The sequence below is a fragment of the Tiliqua scincoides genome, chromosome 1 (genome assembly GCF_035046505.1).
Source record: "Tiliqua scincoides isolate rTilSci1 chromosome 1, rTilSci1.hap2, whole genome shotgun sequence".
NCBI classification, from domain to species: domain Eukaryota; kingdom Metazoa; phylum Chordata; class Lepidosauria; order Squamata; family Scincidae; genus Tiliqua; species Tiliqua scincoides.
Genome location: NC_089821.1, coordinates 257,400,821 through 257,421,423, shown reverse-complemented (window position 1 = coordinate 257,421,423; position 20,603 = coordinate 257,400,821). Strand labels below are relative to the sequence as shown.

Sequence of the window (20,603 nt, the reverse complement as noted above, 5' to 3'; positions counted from 1 at the left end):
TTTTGCAATTCTTTTGAAAAGTTGACACAATTCAAAGAAGCATTTCACCTACCAGTCCGCCTCCACTTTAACTTTTCCTCCAAGTACAAGCATTTTGCATCTTGAGTATTTCCAGAAAATGTGAAGATCAGCCAGAGTTGTGAACACCTACACTGAAAATTGGTTACAACTGATTGCTGTTAAGCCCCTATTCACAACCTCATGTTCAACGAATCAAAACAGAAGGTGGCAGTTCATTTCAGAAGAATAATGGAACGGAATTCACTCTGCTCACCCTGTGTGAGAAGCAAACAATAAGATAGAGACTAGGTTCAAATGTACCATCAAACCATAACTTTCAAATGTACAATAAACAATGATTCAGTGGCATCACTAGGGTTTGTGTCACCTGTGTGGGAGACCAGTATGTCACCCCCATGATGGACCTCCTCCTATGCAGTAGGTGGGGCAATGCCCCAGCAGTGGGTGTGGTGATACACCATTGCCCCACTCCTATATGTTTTTTGGCTATGACTTTTGTTAGAAAAGAAGTATTTCAATGTGGTTTGTTTCATTGCTTTCTGCATGAAATTATGCATCAGGTGATATATTACATGATGGTCTTATTCAAAAATACCAAGATTTAAAAAAATTTGGGCTAATAGTGGAGTCACCCCCCCCCCATGCCGGTCATCTGGTGCGGCCCATATCCCCATAGTGACACTACTGCAGTGATTTAGAATGGCTTATCTGGTTTTGTTCCTTTCAGCTCAGAACTCAGCTTCATAAGTTCACTCCCATCTCCATTATGCACTTGTCTCTGGAACTGTGGCCCTAAACGTTGTTTCTCAATTTTTTGTGAAATCAGATATAATAATGAGAAACTATAGTTAGCACAAACTGAAGTTTTTAAATCAACCAAATTCAAATTCTGGTTTGTCAGGCCCAAACAAACTCTGGTTTGAGGGCAGGTTCTGGTTCAGGCGTAACATTACAATGCCAAGTTTTAGCCAAATGAACCATGGTTCTTCCTTGTTGTTTCTGCAGTTGCACATAGTAGAGTTCTGGGCATGTGCAGAATTGATCTTGGAAGCTTCCAGAGCTTTGTTGCATGTTCTGTCTTTATGCTTGAGTGGGGAAACCTCATGCATAACTGTGCCGCAAACTCTGGTAGAATGCCCAACCCTTTAGTTCCTTTTCAATATTTGGCAAGAATGCTTCTTCTTTGTCTTCCCTGTTTGGGAGAGAGCCATTTGAAAATGTTCTCCAGGCAGACAAGGAAGAAGTAGGATCTTTGCCTCAAGCCTGCATTTTGGGACAGGGGCCTTCATTCTCACAATAGCCATGTTGGTGTCAGTTGCCATCATATCTCCTCCACCACCACAAGCAGATGCTCACAAGGGGCATGGTAAGTCCCATAACTCCCAAGCTGGGTTTGAGTGGTCAGCACTGGGAACCTCCCTAGAAAGAAGCATTTCAAAAAACCCTGACAAGCAAAATCCATTTGGTGAAGTGGAAACACTTCTGTATCAATACAGCATCTAATAATGTAATGAGGGGATGCCTCTATCCAGGACAGTGAATGATATGGCATCCATCTCAAATTAATTCGATTGGCAAACCCTTCTCTAAGAGTTAATTTTGCCTTCCATTTAACTATAAACAATACCATTGGTTTATCCCACCTTATGATCAGAAGATGTTTTAAAGGCCTATCCAATTTGTAACCATTGATCAAACCTCTGGTTCCCTCATTGTAGCTTCTCTCGAAGGGAAGGTACGGCTTTGAAGGTAAGGATCAGGAGCTTGTTTCCTGACCAGGCGGGCCTAATATGGTCAGAATCATGAGTGATGGTAGCAAGAAGTTGAGATAACCCACTAAAATGTAAAATAACAATGTACATTCATGTAATTTTTGTGTTGTTTTTTTAAAAAGTCCTGGGTCTCCATTAAATATTTATTATTTATTTTCTATACTCTTCTTGTGGTATAGGGTTAGTTGGCAAGATGAACTTTTCTTAGCTTGAAAATATTAAAACATGAAAATTCCATTTGCACTTGATGGAGCAGCATAACAGAAACCTCTGTGGGTATTTAATCATTCAGAATAGAAGAGTTTCTTTAATTTTTAAACATGTATTTCATTTTATGTTTTATTTAAATTGTTTTAACATTTGCCTAGCAGCTCCCAACAGATTAAAACTTTTGAAACTTAGGTTAGATTAAAAATAAACATGAAGAATGCTGCATGTAGAGGAATGGCACGAGAGCATGCGGGGGTATACCACCGAGAATGAAAACAGTCATGATGGCTGCAAAGCATTACTTGCAAAAAAATTATCAAGCTGTATAATAATCCCTACAAGGACATTGGAACCAGATAGATCATTGGTAACAATACATGTTTCTAGACCATTATGAATCTTTAAACAGGTGCAAGAGGAGCTCAAAGCTGGTGTGCAAAACGTGGGTTGGTTGAACTGCTCTCTTTAGCTGAGAGTTTGGAGCCACAAAGACAAGGCAGCTGTTTCCTGGTGTTAAATGAGACTGTAACGGCACCCTGGTTTGGCAACATGGAATGCAAAGCTAGAATTGCGGAGATGATGAAGACCTGTGGGAAACAGCAAGGTCGCCAGTAAATACAGGAACTAATAAAGAAGTCAAGGAGCCAAAATAGCGAGAGAAATACCAAAACAATGATGGTGATGCAAGAGAAAAAATAGCAGTGGAGGTTGGAGGTGAAACAGTAGTGGCAGTACAGTAGTTAATATTAAGGATGCCATCTGTTTTCCCCTACAGGATCTAGAGCGAAATCCAGTGAAATTGGTTAGTAGGACTATTGCTCTCTCTCTCTCTCTCTCTCTTATCTATATGCCTTCCTTTGATACATTATCTAAAGCAGGGGTGTCCAAACTTTTTGGCAGGAGGGCCACATCATCTCTCTGACATTGTGTCGGGGGCCAGGAAAAAAAGAATTAATTTACATTTCAATTTTGAATAAATTTACATAAATGAATATATTAGAGGTGGAGCTTATATGAATAAATGAAAGTCTTGCAATATAGAGGCCCATAAAAGGCCTTGCACAAAGCAAGGCTGGCCTTTCCATAGCTGCCGCTGCGACATCAGAGATGTGAAACAACAAGCAGTGGAGGGAGCTCTCATCCCACAGCTCATGCAAGAGGTTGAACAGTCGCCCACATGCTGAGAGCAGTTGTGTAGGGCCAGCACGGGCTCCAGCAAGTCTCCAGAGGGCCAGAGGCTCACTGGAGACTGGGGGCTCCCCGAGGAGTTTGGGCATCCCTGATCTAAAGCATAATCCTATGCTTTTGTACTCAGATCTACTAAGCTAAATGGGACATTGAATACAGTGGGGCTTACTTCCAAGTAAACCTGCCTAAGATTGCACTGTTGTTCAACTTTTCGAAGGGCTCAATATCCCTAAGTATTTTGTTTTTAAACTCAGATTATGTAATCCTTGCTAGTGAGACCCTAATTGTTTCTGTTCTTTGTCTATTTTTGGTCAGATGCATGGTTTTTTGTTTTTGGATTCATTTCTACATGTGATTGAACTTAACTATTTCGTGTTAGAGCAGCCATTTTCTACCATTGTGCTGTGGCACATTGGTGTGCCATGAGTGGTCCACAGGTGTGCCACAGGAATTTGGGGGTGATTTATTAGTAGGCCAATGGGGATGTGAGTCTCCCATTGGCAGCATGGTGTGCCTTGTCAATTGTCAAAAATCTGATAGTGTATCTTGACAATTTTAGTGCTTTTCAGTGTGCCGTGAGATGAAAAAGGTTGAAAATCACTGCCTTAGAGTGTCTTCTGTGTGCACTTTTCATCTGCATTGTACTATATAAAGACTGTCATCCAGTTAAAGGAACCTTAGTTAATTGACTGTATGAGATTTTTAAACTGACTGATTGATTGACATTGGCACAAATTTGTCTATGAATAAGACACTCCTTTGAAAAATAATACTTCCTGCAAGTGTGTGTCACAGCTGACACCAACATAGAAGCGACATTCTCTTCTGTGTGGGATAGAAGGTACAGCACTATTTCTAAGATGGTGCCCACCAATTTCAGTTTTCATAAATGTTTATATAACAAATATTTTTTAATATGCTGCCTGATTAATTGCGGATCCTTTTTAAATCAATGTGAAGGTTTTAATTTATTACTCTCGCTGATTAATGAACTTAATAGTGGATCCCTACATTCTCTCTATTCATGACCACCTTTTAAAGCCACCCACTGTCTGTAAAGGAATGGGGTTCTTGATCTTTTCAGGATCTGACAGGGCTGGTATATAGGGTAAGACTCTCCAAACCATGATCCAGAGATGAACACAGCTACAGCAATGAAGCATTCCACAAAGTGATAGAATCCAGGTTATTATTCAGACCAAGGTATCAAGACAGGAAAATCAGGCAAACAAACAGCATTTTATCAAGGAAAGAGGATTACACCTAAGAAGTGAGCTAATACAAGAAGCCACTGAGTAACCTGAGCTGCATAACCAAGGTAGAATTGAAGCAGGTGCTACATTATTAGGCAGGGAATGAGGTAAGAATCAGAACCAGATTTCTGCTGGACAGCTTGGTGAATCTGGGGAGCCAGATCAGGGCAGAAGAAAAATATCTGGATCCAGTGAGGCAGCAGCAACATAGGAGGACACATCCAGGAGTGATTTTGTAGACCCTTTATCTGCCAAACTTATTATTCACACACCTGTTTGAATCAGGATGAAACAGATTTGGATTCAGTCCCGTGATACAAAGTATCAGATTGCTAAACAATCAAATAATATTTTCCTGTTCCAGGCAGATTACTTACAGAGTAAATGTCTAAATCAGAACTGTCTTTTATTTGCAGCAAACTGCATTCAGAGAATGAGACAGACACCTCCTCTCGATGAATTGCAGCCTCCACCATACCAAGATGATAGTGGCTCTCCACACCTCTCGTGTACGCCCTCTGAAGTCGGTGACAGCAAGTGTGAATTTTCTCAGTGTAGCAACAGTCCAAGATGTTCATATAAGTGCCCAAGTGAAGGAAGCACTGGGCATGAAATAGAAAGCTTCCATAACAAAGGATATGAAGAAGATGTACCCAGTGATAGTACTGCTGTCCTTAGCCCAGAGGTAAATAAAACAGTCTTCCAATTGTACTGAAACTGTTCAGAATATAATAAACAGCATTGGTCTATTATTTTTGTGACATGGTTGGGAAGGGGTGGCATCTTAAACTCTTTCCTGGACCCAGTCTTGTGGCACTGGTCTAGGCAGACCTGTGACAGCTAAATAGAACTCCCCCCTCCTTCATGCCATGAAGGCTTACTCCCAAGTAAGGGAACAAATGTTCCCTTACCCAGAGGAGACCTGGACCATTTTGGCACTGCTGCATCAAGGTGGGGGTGTGTGTGTGTGTGGAATGGCTAGGATTGGGCTGTTAGAAACATAAGTTCTGCATGTGTAATGAGCAAATTAGCTTATTTTTCCGTTCTCTTTCCATTCCACACTTTCTTTGCAGTTTCAAGGTTTTATAAATGCTGCTCCTGATTAAGATTTTGTATTTTAATGGTTTGAGCCTTTATTCTTGCTTGCCCACTCTTTTCTGTATGACCTTTCCTTGTTGTAAGCATAAAACCATCTTTCTCCTCATGGCTGGCTGTCATCATGTCCCTCCATGAATATGTAATCACCTTGTGTGTAAAATGGAAAAAAAAAACAAACCCAAAACATTTCACTGCCTAGGAGAACAATTTTTGATAATACAGGTATATTAATAAAAACACAAAAATATATATGCACACACACATACATATATAATATACATTTGACTTTTTCACAAAATGTATCAGTATAATTATACAGATATAAATGGATGCTCATAGAGTAAAATCCTCTGTTTTCTTTTTCACTTAGGATCTGTCAGCTCGAGGATCATCATCCCAGCTCCCGAAATCTTTTGATCCTGAACCAGAAGCTAAATATGGCACATTGGATGTGACTTTTGACTATGACTTGCAGGAACAGAAGCTTCTGGTTACAGTGACAGCTGTCACAGACATTCCAAATTATACCAGGACAAGTGCATGGCAAGTGCACCTGGTACTTCTTCCCATCAAGAAACAGAGAGCAAAAACCTGCATCCAAAGGGGACCCTGCCCTGTCTTCACTGAGACATTTAGATTTACTCATATTGAGTCTGAGATGATTGCAAATTATGCAGTACGCTTTAGACTTTATAGTATACGCCGGGTGAAAAGGGAGAAGATTCTGGGAGAAAAGATATTTTACTTAACCAAACTTAATCTTCAAGGGAAGATGTCAATACCAGTGATCCTTGAGCCAGCATACAGTATTTCCGTGAGTATCAAACCAATCAGAATAAGTGTGCCTGGATTCAAATGATTCTGAATTGAACAGTTATTTATATCATTAATGAGTAACATTCTGGCTCCTTTGAATGATAGTTGCAAGAGGGCATAAGGTTTGATCCCTTCAGTTTTAGATTCTTTAACCAAGTTTCCTTTCAAACAACGTGCATTTTTCACATGTAACTCTTTCCTATGTCTGTTGAAATTTTGTTTTAAAATGCCCATATTGAATATATATTGGCTTGAGGAGTTTTGCTATGGAAATGTTATCAGCAACTGTGTACTATATCAGTGGCGTAGCTAAGGGGGTGCAGGGGGTAGTGGTTGCACCATGCAACAAACTTTAGAGAGGCAACAAGCTGAGCTTGACACTAGTGGCCAAAAAAGTGAAAAAAATTGGTATGTATGTACAATACCATCATGTTATATATCATTGGAAAGGTAATTTAATGAGGAATGCAGTGCAATAAGCCCCATTGGAATACCTCTATTCTATCAAACGTTATGACCAATTAACCAGAAAATGAAAACACAACTACCTCATGGAACAAAAAGTGGATTTCCTTAGCTCAAAACTGTTCCATAAGACTGATTGTTTTGAGAGCCATTGAGATGTTATTATAATACAGCATCAAGCCAATAAGGTGCTAATTTTCCATGCATCATAATACAATTACCCCTGCTAACTGAGTAAAGAGACACTTTTTCAAGTGGTGCTCCTCTTATATTTAGCAGGGGGAGAATAACTGTCCCTCTTCACCCCAGAACAGTGTCTCTAACCAATAAGGGGCACACTTTGTATTTATTTGCTTAATTAAATTTGATTTTTTTGTGGGGGTGGGCTAAAAAATCTTCTTTGACCCCAGGTAGCAGACAGATGCCTTAGCTATGCCACTGGCTCAGGGGACGTGACAGAGCAAGTGGGTGGCAAGCTTCTAGAGGGAGGTAACATGTTTTCCCTCGGTTTCCACTTTTTAAGAACCTGGGCGTGACATCACTTCCGGGGCATCATTTTGAGCCTGGCACCGGGCTACGATCACTAGCTATGCCAGTGAGCTCTATAATGACAGTAGGTAGAGTGTCAGACCAGGAGCAAGGAGACCCAGATTCCAATCTCCAGTCATGGTGAGCGCAAATCACACTATCTCTTATCTTACAGGTTATTGCGAGGATAAAGTGGGGATGGCGAGGGCAGTATACACCAAACTTTGCTCCTTGGAAAAAGGGTGGGATAGAAAAGTAAATAATAATACATGAATGTCCTCTTTGTCAGCCAGTCTATTTTAACAAAAATACATCTTCACAGACATGCTTGTGGTTCATCATGCTTTTTTTATTTTGTGTGTTTCCTGTCCATCAGTGCCTTCTCTTTTTTTTGTGCCCTGTTTTTCAGTTACGCGTATTTCACAGCCCAATCTTATTGAGGATTGTGCTGTCATATGTAGCCTTTTGCAGCGGCGGAAGCAAGTTCTGCTGTCACAAAATGGCTTCTGACGAAGCGCACAGCTGCCATTTTGGGAACTCTGCCATGCAAAGCCACGCATTGGAGCAAATAAGGCAGGTGCAGGTGCAGGGAGGGGCAAATGGAATGGGGAGGGGTGTAAGGGCATAATGGAGCATGGAGATTGCAGGAGGTGGTGAATCTGGCAGTGACAGCATGCTTGTGACAGTGTCCTATTCCCCTCTTCTGCAGCTTCCCCAACCTCTTTCTCTCTTTGGACGTGCACTAGCAATTTCATTGGTGAAGGTCTGAGGAGACCCACTGCAGAGTGGGAGACTTATGTAGGTATAAGGGGATTTAAATCCCCTTTCACCTTTGAAGGCTCACCTTTGAAGCCTCCCACTCTCTTTCCCCCCCCTCATACAGTGCACACTTTTTTTTGGCACAGCTATGCCCGCACCAGTGGGGAGAAGTATAGGTTTGGGCCCTCAGACATACAGTCAGAAGAACATCATACTTTTATTTCCTGCCAAGAGAAAGAGCATTGTAGTCAGAGTGACCAGACCCCCTCTTTCCCTAGGACATGTCCTCTTTTTTTTTTTTTTTTAGCCTTATGTCCTGGAAAAGTACTTAATTGTCCTCCTTTTCCCATTGAGCAGGCCCCTGCAGGCAGCGCATAGCCTTCTTTTAACTAATAAATTATATGTAATAACTTGCATGTAATATAGTTTTAATTTAATAATGAGTAATATTTTGTTTAAATTAACCACATGAAATCCATACACAAGTGTTTTTTAGCTTTTATATTGCAATGTCCTACATTTTAGGGTGCCTTGTCTTCTTTTTCGATTATCACATCGGGTCAGCCTGATCATAGTGCTATGACAGCTGCATGTGTAGTCTTTCTTGGCCCTAAAGACCCCATGGAAGACAGTTCATATATCCACAGTACTGCAGCAGCATACTTTTGCCTAGCTTGAAAGAGCCCGGTCAGGAAGAAATGAATGGGCAAGTAGGTGGTAATACAGTTTTGCATTTTTCAATTGCTACTTGTCCAAAGTAAGCAGGTGGCAATTTGCAGGTGGCAAGCCTTTCCCAATTTTTGAAACAGGTTCAACTTTAAATTTCCTCTGTTATGCTTTTGATGTTTTAGATCCTGACCTGTATATTTATGCTGGCATTATCTGCCTGCAGTGCAGATATAATATCATTTTGGGTCTCATTTGCTAAAGTAGTTTGCATGTTCCATCTTAAGCACACAGAAGCTACTCCAACTCATTTTAGAATCAGGCTACTGGTGTTAATTTTCTAAATGGGTATAGTATGTTTCTTCTGCATGATCTATGAGCAATTCTCAACCAGGTTCTGTATCTGTTCAGAACATCTCTAGAATCTTCTAGAGCTCTAGTCAAGGAGCTTGTGCTCCTGTTCCTCTCCTTTGAATAGAGAGAATAGTTAGAATTAGAGAATTAGAGAATAAATTAGAATAGTGCCTCTCTGTGTATGCCCTGAGGAGTAGGGAGAGCACCTTTCTGCCTGATTACTCTTCTGAAAACTGTGCAAGCAGGGTCAGAGACAATGTTTGTCATTCATTTTTCTCTCAGAGCTCTCCTGGTCTTTGTTAGTTGCTCTTTTGGTTTCTTTCTTTGTTTTCCTAGAATATAGAAAGTTTCCACCCACCATCTTTACTTTTTCTAGAGGAAAAATATTAGTTTGTCTACTTGCCTGTTATTTAGCCAGAGTGGCTGTGGTGCTAACAGGACCACTTCTGATGGCCACAATCTTTATCTGCCGAACTGAGGAACAAAACATGGAATGTCGGTTTTAGTGCCAGAGGTTTACAAAACAGCAGTCTGCAGAGGCTTGCTGTGCAGCATCAAGCACCAAGGGCCACTAGAAATGGGAAATTACCATTGTGGAAGAGGTTGTGATGAAGGCTGTTGCAAGATTGACTTCATGGTAGGCATTCCCTCGGGACTGTGCTGGTTCTTGTCCTATTCCTCCTTGAAGAGGATAAGAACCTGCACAGTCCAGAGGGAATGACTACCAAGAAAGTCATTGTTGCAACAGCCTTCCTCCCAATCTCGCTGCTTGATGCTGCACCACAAGCTTCTGCGGATTCAAATAGTATGCCAGACTGAATAATCACCACAGTACTCAGCCCAGCTTCAGCCCAAATGTGTGGTGAAGTGTCTGGAGCAACTTCTTCATGTGCAACACAGTTTATCTCCAGCTTTCAGCACCATGTCAGATGTTTCCATTTTAGATCTGTATCTGATGAGGAAATTGAGGATGACACATCAATACCAGCTGTTCTTCCTTATTGTGATTCTGTTCCTTCTTAGTAACATGAATGTTTTTATCCTCAAGATTGTGACCATGACCATTCAATGGAATGGAAGCCCTGTGACCAATGCTATTGTAGATATCCACGTACATACTATCCAATAGTCATCTCCCAGAGATCATCCTTTTCAGTGATCACTGCACACTCAGAGAGTAATGTGACTGTTATGAGAAATAGTTTGACAAATATTCTAATACAGGCTCTATCCCACAGATTTTATTTTGAGAAAAAAAATTATCTCAAAGAGAATGTTGTGCAAATCACAGCCACTGACTTCTAAAGATGCTGGTACTTCCTGATAGCCCGTTCCACTTTTTTCATCAGGATCTAACCATTCTTTTTGGACACATAAGAACAGCCCCACTGGATCAGGCCATAGGCCCATCTAGTCCAGCTTCCTGTATCTCACAGCAGGGAGCCAAATGCCCCAGGGAACACACCAGATAACAAGAGACCTCATCCTGGTGCCCTCCCTTGCATCTGACATAGCCCATTTCTAAAATCAGGAGGTTGCTCATACACATCATGTAACCCGTAATGGATTTTTCCTCCAGAAACTTGTCCAATTCCCTTTTAAAGGCATCCAGGCCAGATGCCATCACCATATCCTGTGGCAAGGAGTTCCACAGACCAACCACAGGCTGAGTAAAGAAATATTTTCCTTTGTTTGTCCTAACCCTCCCAACACTCAATTTTAGTGGATGTCCCCTGGTTCTGGTGTTATATGAGAGTGTAAAGAGCATCTCTCGATCCACTCTATCCTTCCCATGCATAATTTTGTATGTCTCAATCATGTCCCCCCTCAGGCGTCTCTTTTCTAGGCTAAAGAGGCCCAAACGCTGTAGCCTTTCCTCATAAGGAAGGTGCCCCAGCCCAGCAGTCATCTCAGTCACTCTCTTTTGCACCTTTTACATTTCCACTATATCCTTTTTGAGATGTGCTGACCAGAACTGGATGCAATACTCCAGGTGTGGCCTTACCATCGATTTGTACAACGGCATTATAATATTAGCCGTTTTGTTCTCAATACTTTTTCTAATGATCCCAAGCATAGAATTGGCCTTCTTTACTTCTGCCACACATTGGGTCGACACTTTCATTGACTTGTCAACCACCACCTCAAGATCTCTCTCCTGATCTGTCACAGGCAGCTCAGAACCCATTAGCCTATATGTGAAGTTTTGATTTTTTGCCCCAATATGCATGACTTTACACTTACTTTCATTGGAACGCATCTGCCATTTTGCTGCCGATTCTGCCAGTTTGGAGAGATCCTTCTGGAGCTCCTCACAATCACTTCTGGTCTTCACCACTCAGAAAAGTTTGGTGTCGTCTGCTAACATTGCACAGATTGTAAAGCTTCCTTCCAGTGTGAGAGGATACCATCAACACCTGGGTGTTGACGGATACTGTGTCTTCTAAGGGGTCTTCACCAGTGCACAAACCCTTTCTGCAGCTGAGCAGCATCATGACTCATTGCAATGCCACCTCCAGACGTTCGCCAATGATATCACTGGTTTCCAGGTTGCCAAGCTTGGCTCAGTGATTGAGGGCACAATCTTAACCAGGTCTACTCAGAAATAAGTCCTATTTTGTTAAATGGGGCTTACTCTATGGAGAACTCGTGCAAGGAAAGCGCCCTGCAGGTAGACCACAGCTGCGATACAAGGACATCTGCAAGAGGGATCTGAAGGCCTTAGGAGTGGACCTCAACAAGTGGGAAACCCTGGCCCTTAGCGGCCCGCTTGGAGGCAGGCTGTGCAGCATGGCCTTTCCCGGTTTGAAGAGACACGGCCAACAGTCTGAGGCAAAGAGGCAAAGAAGGAAGGCCCTTAGCCAGGGAGACAGACCAGGGACAGACTGCACTTGCTCCCAGCGCGATACCATAGTCTTTCGGGACTGAAGGTTGCCAACGGTACTCTCAGGAAAGTGTGGTTAGGATTGCAACCTCAGTTTCACACCTCCTTGGTCATTCCAAAGCTTCCAACCTACTCCAGGATACTGGAGTAGCATAAAATTTTTATTGCTATGAATGTGTTTGACTCTTTTTCCTTTATTCTGCTTACAGTCCTTCTATGAATTAAGATAAGCATGTCCATCTCTCAAGTGCCATTCAGAAAAAGATGACATATAATCTGTTAGTAAAGTCTTAACTGTTTAGTTATTTGTCAGTCAGTTCTTCAGTCTAACTAATTCTGACTTAAGCTTCATGGTTTCCATTAGAATGCCTGTCTTTTTTTTGGCTGTGCTTAATTATTTGGCAGGAGTTCTGTAGAAAATGTGGGTTATCTCCAATTCATCACTTTTTTCCTGTAATTTATTTGCATTAATTTATTTGCAGTTAATGCAATTATTAATTGCATTAATTTGTAATTTAATTAATAATTAATTATTTCATCACAGCAAGAGTTACAATAGATCGTTCTATTATTAAAAATTCTGGAGATCATCTGATTAGATCTGAGAAACCTTGTCACATGGGTCAGGTGTGCTGACAAGTGATACAATCTTTATTACTGTCAGTACTCAAATTATTTGGCGGATGTAAAGAATGCAGGAATGGCTTCCACAGGATTGGGTTAGTTCAGGCCTCTCCAGCCTTGACCTTCCCTGTTGGTAGAGCCAGTAAAACAACAGATCTTTTGGGCTATGTGCAAATACCAGCTTCAGAAAGAATCAGTTCAAGAGACTGGTAAGGGAGCATCTTCAAAGAAATTATTCAGTGAAAAGGTTGTAACAAGGGAAAGGTATAGTATAATCTATCAAATCCTCACCACAATATGTGTAAACGTGCCTGATTCATGATGGATAGAAATGTATGCAAAGTGTGTTTGGCGTACCAAAGAAATGAAAACAGGGAAGGATTTGGGGGGAAGAAGGTTTAGAAGGGGTGAGACAGAGGGAGGAAGCTGCACAGAGAAAATTTTTTTCAAAGTGTGTTTATAGCAGCCTGTGTTCAACATGGTTTGAGGAAAGCCTTGCAGGGGTCCGGAGGGTTCCAAGCAGCTTTGGAAACTGTTATTTCATGCAACACACACAGGAGTTGTTGCAAGTAGTTAAGAGGTTTTTGATGTGCTGCTGACGTGCAACTCTAGGGGTAAGCATGTTAATTTGGTTATTGCGCTGTAAAAGGGGTTCCAGGGGTTTCTGTATTACGTAGTGTGTTACTGTGTAAAACCGCTATGTGAAAGGGTTCGGAGTGCATCCTGCTGTGCCTCTTCCTAGCACACAGTCAAGAGAAACATTTCTAATGAAGATCCAGGTGTGCAAGGCACATCACATAAGGGGCACGTTTGAAATACAGTCACAGTTCAAAAATGCAGATGTGACCAGAGGATGTCAGATCCCAGCAGCAGGTGAAAATTACATAGTACATTGAAATGGGATTACAAACATAGAGATACCAAAGGTTGTATTCAGTGGAGACACACAAAATGCAGATACAAAAAGGACATTTAGGGCCCAATCCTATCCAACTTTCCAGAGCTGATGCAGCCATGCCAGTGGGATATGTGCTGCATCCTGCAGTGGGGGCGGGGAGGTATTCACGGAGACCTTCTCTAAGTAAGACAACGTTTGTTCCCTTACCTTGGGGCTGCATTGCAACTGCATTGGTGCTGGAAAGTTTGATAGGATTGGGCCCTTAGCTATGCAAGTCTACTCAGGAGTAAGTATGTGTATAGGTTTGTAGCCTTAAGCACTTTAGAAACTACAGTAACACTGATATGAGTCAATATTGTTTAATGGACAGTAAAATAGGTAAAGGAATATTGCAGGCCAGCTGTTGTTATTGTAAGAGCCTTCCAGCAGCCTCAGCCCTTCCATCCAACTGAATAACAGTGACATAGTTCAATTGTGTTCACTGACTATATTAATGTAATATGTTTCTACTGAAATGGTTCTCCAAGCCACTTAAATCTCATGCCATGGTGAATGCAAGCTGCACTCAAGCATCTCCTCTGAGTAGTTTTGACCAGATCTTAATACCTGAGACATCTCATGTAACTTGCCAGGAATATGGGTAGTCCAATAGTTTATCATATCACAAGACCATGATTGTGTCAAAGGATTAAAATCCATGCTGTTAAGAAACCCAATGTTTCATTCTGTGACTTTTCCAGAACTTCATCAGGAAAACAAGCCTTGAGAGGACACGTTGCTAGAGAAAAAGCCAGAAAGGGCAGTTAAGAAGCAGACCCTTCAGGTGCTTAATGAGGACTTAATTGCTTAGCGGTAGAGTTCCATTTTGCCGACTGCATTCTTAAAGCAAACTCAGCCTAGTCACCGTATTCCATCTCTGCTGGGAACATCTTCCTCAGAGCTCTGGTGTTTGTTCTTTTTAGGACTTGAAGCCAGCTATATGGCTAAAGACAGAGTGAGAAATAATGTTAAAAACTTTGATTAATGTATTTGTACAACTAGGTCAAAAACATCACTGTCATCTGAGGAGTTACTTTCAGTAAGTGTCAAATCTTGGATAATTAACCCTTACCAGACCCAAAATATGAACATGATGCTATATTTTGCATCATTTTATATTCTGTTGTGTATTCAATGGCCACAGACATAAACAACATCTATGTACAGTCAGTTCTCTTTATATGCGCATTCACTAACTGTGAATTTGCTTATCTGCAAGGGGCAGAATCGCTACCTTCTCTCATTATCCACACCTCTGTTCTTGTTATCTGCTATGTAGAGACCTTCCAGAGGCTGCAGGGACCTTCAGAATTGCACCTGTGACCAGCGTGGACCCCTTAAAAATGGCTGGCGGAAGCTTCCACTGGTATTTTTAAAAGGTCTGCGCTGGTTGCAGGTGCCATTCTGAAGGTCCCTGCAGCATTCAGAGATATGTTGGCAATTCCTGCTGCACTCTGCTGGCTTCCTGAGGGTCTCTATTAGATTCTTCTAATGGCAGGGAAGGTACCCCTATCCCCATGGATCCCATAGGATCAATGGTTTGTTATCTGCAAATTCGCTATCTGCTACAGTTTCCAGGAATCTAACCCTAGCGAATAATGAGAACAACTGCAATTTGGAGTACAGGTCCAGCCTATTTATACACAGATTTTTTATACACAGATTTGACTCAACGCGAATGGCCTCTGCAAATGAGAAGGAATGTGCTGATCCCTGGAGAAGGGGAAAAATGCTTCCCTTTAAAATCAGTTTAAAACTGAACAGCCCTTTAACAATAGCCTCCTTGATGAGAGGGGGGGGGCAGCTGGCTGACAATCCATCAGTCCTTCTCTCTCCAGGCAACCCCTCCCTTCCCCCTGAGCACCTGAAAGAAAAATGATCATTTTGCATTGGTAAAGGGAGGGGCTGAGTGAAGGGGTCTGATTGATGGATTGTCTTCTTAATGACTTTTATCTTACATCACAAAAGTCAGCAAGGCTGTTTTTAAATCACCAGAGCAAAGAAACTTTGTTTTTCAAATTGATTTGCCATCCACGTGAATGCTTGGAATGGAACCCACGTGAATAATAAGGCTCCACCTGTATTGCTACATTGGCTCACTGTATGAGATCTCTAGAATAATACCAGTGACTTATCTGAACAACTCACAGTATACAATTCTCACTCAAGTGAAAATTGAAGAAGCTGGAGATCTGAAATTCAAGGCCTAATTGTATCCTCCTCTTCCCCCACACTGCAGAACACCAAAAGGGCTTGCTCTATATCCTGTGGGGGGGCAGTCACAAAGGTCTCCCCTGCATAAGGGAACGAATGTAAGCTTTCACAGCATGGAGGGGTCTACCCAGGCCTGCATTAGCAAACAGCTGGCACCAGTGGTGTCGCTAGGGGAGTGCAGGGGGTGTGGGCCACACTGGGTGGCGCGCCGGGGGGGTGACGCGCTCGGGAGGTGATGCGCTAAAATTGCGGCATTAGGAGCTACTCCATCATGGCATACACCCTTGGATGCGAAATGTCCAGCAGAGTGCAATGCAAAAAACAGAATTGAAATCGCTCCTTCCCTTCAAAATCTATGGCCAAAAAGCGGAAAGAAAAAATGAATGGATCCCTATGGAAAGTGAAAGTGAGCTGTATCGCACGTTTATTTGCGTAATTGCCATAGTCTGTCAAAAAGGGCAGGCAGAGAGGAATCCAACGACACCAGAATGGTCCCAATCCAATTAATGCAGCCCCCAAAAAACACCTGAGAAGGTTCCCCCTCCCAGCTGCCCGAAACAAAGCCACATGGCCACATTTACTCATGAGTAGGCGAACTTGCCTTAGTCTGTCAGAAAAGGCAGGCAGAGAGGACTCCAAACAATGTCAGAATGGTCCTGATCCAATGAATGCACCTGAGAAGGAGGTCCCTCCCTCCCAGCTGCGAGTCCATCCATAAACCTTTATTGGCATTAAAAACAATAAATAACGGTGGCCAACACAGTGGCTATGATACCAAAGAGAAAGTCACAACAAGGGACTAATAAGGAAAAAAAGGGAGGAAACAAGGGAGGGACATGGATTAAGGTGGGGGTTTTAACTTGGAAACTATGGAAAAAAACTCTGCTACTGCATTGGTGGTAGCCACAGAGTTGTCACCCAGAAGGACAAGTAAAGGTTTGGTAGAAATACCAGAAAAAGTAGACAAGAAGGGTTTCAGGTGTGTATCTCGGAGGGATTGATGAGCCGGGCAACAAAGTAATATGTGGTCCACTATGTCCGGTTCTAGGGAACAGAAAGGGCATAATCTGTGGTCACGCGGGATATTGGAGAATCTGCCAGAATGAACAGCTGAGGGAAAGATGTTAAATCTCGCGAGCATGAACGCTCTCCTCTTGATAGGGTTAATTAGATTACTGAAATAATTGAAAGGGTGACCAAGTGAGGGGAGGAGACCAAAAAACTGAGGAAAACAGGTGGGGTTAAGAGTGGAAGAGAGTTGGTTAAGTTCAGATTCCCACAGTTTGGATTTAATGATTGAATGGGCCCTATGGAAGTTAATATCTGCAAGGGATTTAGGGGACAAACCTAATGATAATAGCTTGAGATCGATGAGTTTGAACCACTTAGAAAGATAAGAGTCCTTTAGTAGATCTTTTAAGAGGGACTCAGAAGGAATGTTTAAGTGTAGGCGAAGCCAGAACTTGAAAGTGAGGGACCACGCGATGGTGGAAGGAAGATGGATCCCTAGTTCAAGCACAAGGGTAGATAATCTAATTAGGTTGGGAACCCCCAGAATTCGTCTGAGGAAAGAGGCTGCCACTAGGTCCAGATCTTGGTTCGCAGCCTCAATCCAGATGGGGGCACCATACAACAGTTGGGAAAGATTTAGTTTTAAATACGTGGAGAGCAGTGGGGACGTATTGGTTGCCACTAGAATAATGAAAACAAGCAATAGCATTTAAATGAAGTGAGGATAAGGAGATAGCAGATTTCCTGTGAGGGAGCCAACTGTGACGAAAGTGAAAGGTAATCTCCAAATATTTAAAAGTTTGAACCTGTTGAAAAGAAAGATTGCCCATCTTCCAAGGGAGCGAGGTCCAGGATTTAGCGAAAACCAAGATTTTGGTTTTCTCAGAATTGATTGTTAAATCATTAGATAGGCAATAGTCTTGGAAGGAAAACAATAAGCGGCGTAGGCCCAGTCTTGTGACAGACAAGAGGATTGCGTCATCTGCATAGAGAAGAATGGGGAGAGGAACACCATTGAGAAAGGGAGGGGAATTCTGACCACTGGAGAGGTGAAGGGGTAAATCTGCCAAAAATAAGTTGAAAAGGAGAGGAGCGAGTATACAGCCTTGGCGAACTCCTTTCTTGATGGGGATTTTGTCGGAGGTGGTACCCAGGCCATCAAGACGAACCCTACAAAAATTAGATGAGTGGAGACGGCAAATTAAAAAAAGTAGACGGGGATCTATCCCACAGCTGGCCAGTTTGTTCCACAGTATGGCCCTGTTAATAGAATCAAACGCTCTGTGGAAATCTATAAAAGCCACAAAGCGTTTGGCACCATGGTGGACAGAATATTTCTCGGCCAAGTAGGAAAGCAGAAAGGCGTGATCGACAGTAGAAGCACCTGGGTGGAAGCCGATTTGTTCTCTTCCCCGGGAGGGCTTTGGAAAGAGCCCAAGATGATAATCTGGTGAGTAAGTATTTAGAGTAAAGCTTCCCTATGAAGGAAAGAAGGCTAATTGGTCTGTCCAGCTGCGAGTCTATTGAGACCTATGGAAAGCAAAGCAGCCTCACGGTCGCATTACTCGTGAGTAGGCAGAAGTGCCTTCGCTGGTGGTCAGGCCAGGCAAAGGGGAATGTGAGGACACCAGAATGGTCCCCATCCGATGGAGCTGGAGTGCAACAAATGCTCCAGAAGGCAGCCTTCCCCCCCCCCCCCCAAAAGGACACAAAAAGAGGCTTGAACTGGTAAGGGGCATGTTTTCTATTTTGCACTTGCAAAGCCAGGTGGGTCTTTATCTTGATATGCCTGAAATAGAAGAACTTTAAACTGGGCACTGGGGAGGGCTGGAAATCTCACTGATTCTTTTTGGGGGGTTGTACTTGCAGGCAGACTACAGAGTACGCTCCATTGACCACTGTGGGACTTACTTCTGAGTTGACATGCATAGGCTTGGGCTCACAGGCTGCACTCCTACCCACACTATCCTAAGAGTAAGCCCCATTGACCACAATAGGACTTACTTCAGGGTAGATTCACTTGGTGGAACAGGACTGGTTCCCCCTTATTTAATTATTTATAATTATTTTAATTTGCTTGATGATGTCACTTCTGGCATGACATCACTCCCAATGGGTCCTGGACAGATTGTCATTCTAAAAAGTGGGTCCCGGTGCTAAAAAAGTTTGAGAACTGCTGCAATAAGGTGTTAGTAAGTTGACACGGAGGGGGGGGGTGTGACTCTACAAATTTTCAAAATCACTAAAATCAGAGTTTGGAGGAATAAGACCATCATGTTATTTCAATCAATGCGTAATTTCATGCAGAAAGCAATGAAACAAACCACATTGAAATATCTGTGTTCTAACAAAAGGTACAGCCAAAAAACCAGTGGGGGTGGGGCGATGGTACATCACCATGCCCACCACATGGGGCTTTGCCCCGCCCACTGCATGGGGTGATGCGCATGCCTCCCACACCGGGTGACGCGAATCCTAGTGACGCCATTGGCTGGCACAGGTCCGTATGGATGCATGCCACAGGATCAGGTTGCAGAAAGGCTAGGATTCAGCAGCAGCTCCCACTCTCAAACCTGCCGCTGATCGTCCCTCCTCCGCTCATGTCGCAGGCTCATTTGATGTAATGGAGTAGGCATGCGTAGCATGTATAGAACCACACTGTAATAAAGGAAGTTTATCTCTATTTTTGGATACATTTAAGCAGTTTGAAAAGTTTTCCTTCAAATCATGACTACTTTTAATCTATAGCCAGAGGTTCTCAAACGGGAGCATCACAACGCCCCAGCCAAAGAAGCTCTGCCTGTGCCCCTTTAAAGGATGGGAAGGGGGGAATGTAGTGATGCAACCGGGATAATTGTGCCACTGCCAGGAGCTTTAGGGGCATTTTTACACTTTCCTGAGTTCATGCTGGCCTCTGAGGGGTGTGGGGAGCCTCTGTTCATGCCCGCAGGGCTCCCCTAGCCTCGTAAAATCTAAAAACAAAGATTGCGACCCACTTCCGGTTTCGTGATTGAAAACCAGAAGTGGATCGCAATCTTTATTTTTAGATTTTGCTAGGCTTAGGGAGCCCTGCAGAAGCCAGCATGAGCTCAGGTAAGTGTAAAATACCACTGGAAGCCCCTGGTGATCATCCTGATGGCGTTGCTGCATTCCCCCCTTCCCTCAAAGACTTACAGCGGCTCCGGAACTCCCGGACAGTTTGAGAACTGCTGGTCTATAACTATAAAGTTGTCAGTGAAAGTTGCCTTAAGTGTGACACTGTTAAGACATCGACCCAGCGTATATGGAGGAAGTCTAAGAACAATTTTAAAGCTTTGTCACAGCACACTCTAGACAAATTAAATAATTTGTCTTATTTTTTTTCCACAAAAATGTACTGTGTAATTTTTATTAGAAGACTTGTTAAAACACTGCACACCATGCATAAAATGAGAGAAATGGCACTGGGGTCCCATTCTTACCTTGCCAAATGACTGTTAAGGAAGTTAGAACACTGATCCGCCAGAACATATAAATTCTGTTTTGTCATTTCATTTTGAGACATTATTCACAGCAGCTTAAGTTTGGGAACAAAGCTGATCTGTGAATAGCACAATACTTTTGTTCTTAGAATAATTTGCCTATGCATATATTTTCAATATCATTTATGATTTCAGAAAGGAAATTTGATGGAACTTTATAGACTCTGTGGTAATAAATTAAAGCTGTACACAATAATTCTTTTAGAGTTCAGTCTCTTGATTATACTCAGTGAAGAAATTATGTTTTTATTTGATTTTACTTTAATCATTGTTTGTTGCCCA

General features: G+C 42.4%; 1 protein-coding gene across 1 annotated transcript in view; it reads left to right on the top strand.

Annotated features, from left to right (window-relative positions):
- SYT14 (synaptotagmin 14) overlaps nt 1–20,603 on the top strand; it is a 66,183-nt gene that overhangs the window by 34,936 nt on the left and 10,644 nt on the right. The window contains exons 3-4 of the mRNA XM_066623468.1: nt 4,861–5,129; nt 5,913–6,356. Of these exons, the coding sequence (XP_066479565.1) occupies nt 4,861–5,129; nt 5,913–6,356 (713 nt within the window). The remainder of the gene's footprint in view (nt 1–4,860; nt 5,130–5,912; nt 6,357–20,603) is intronic.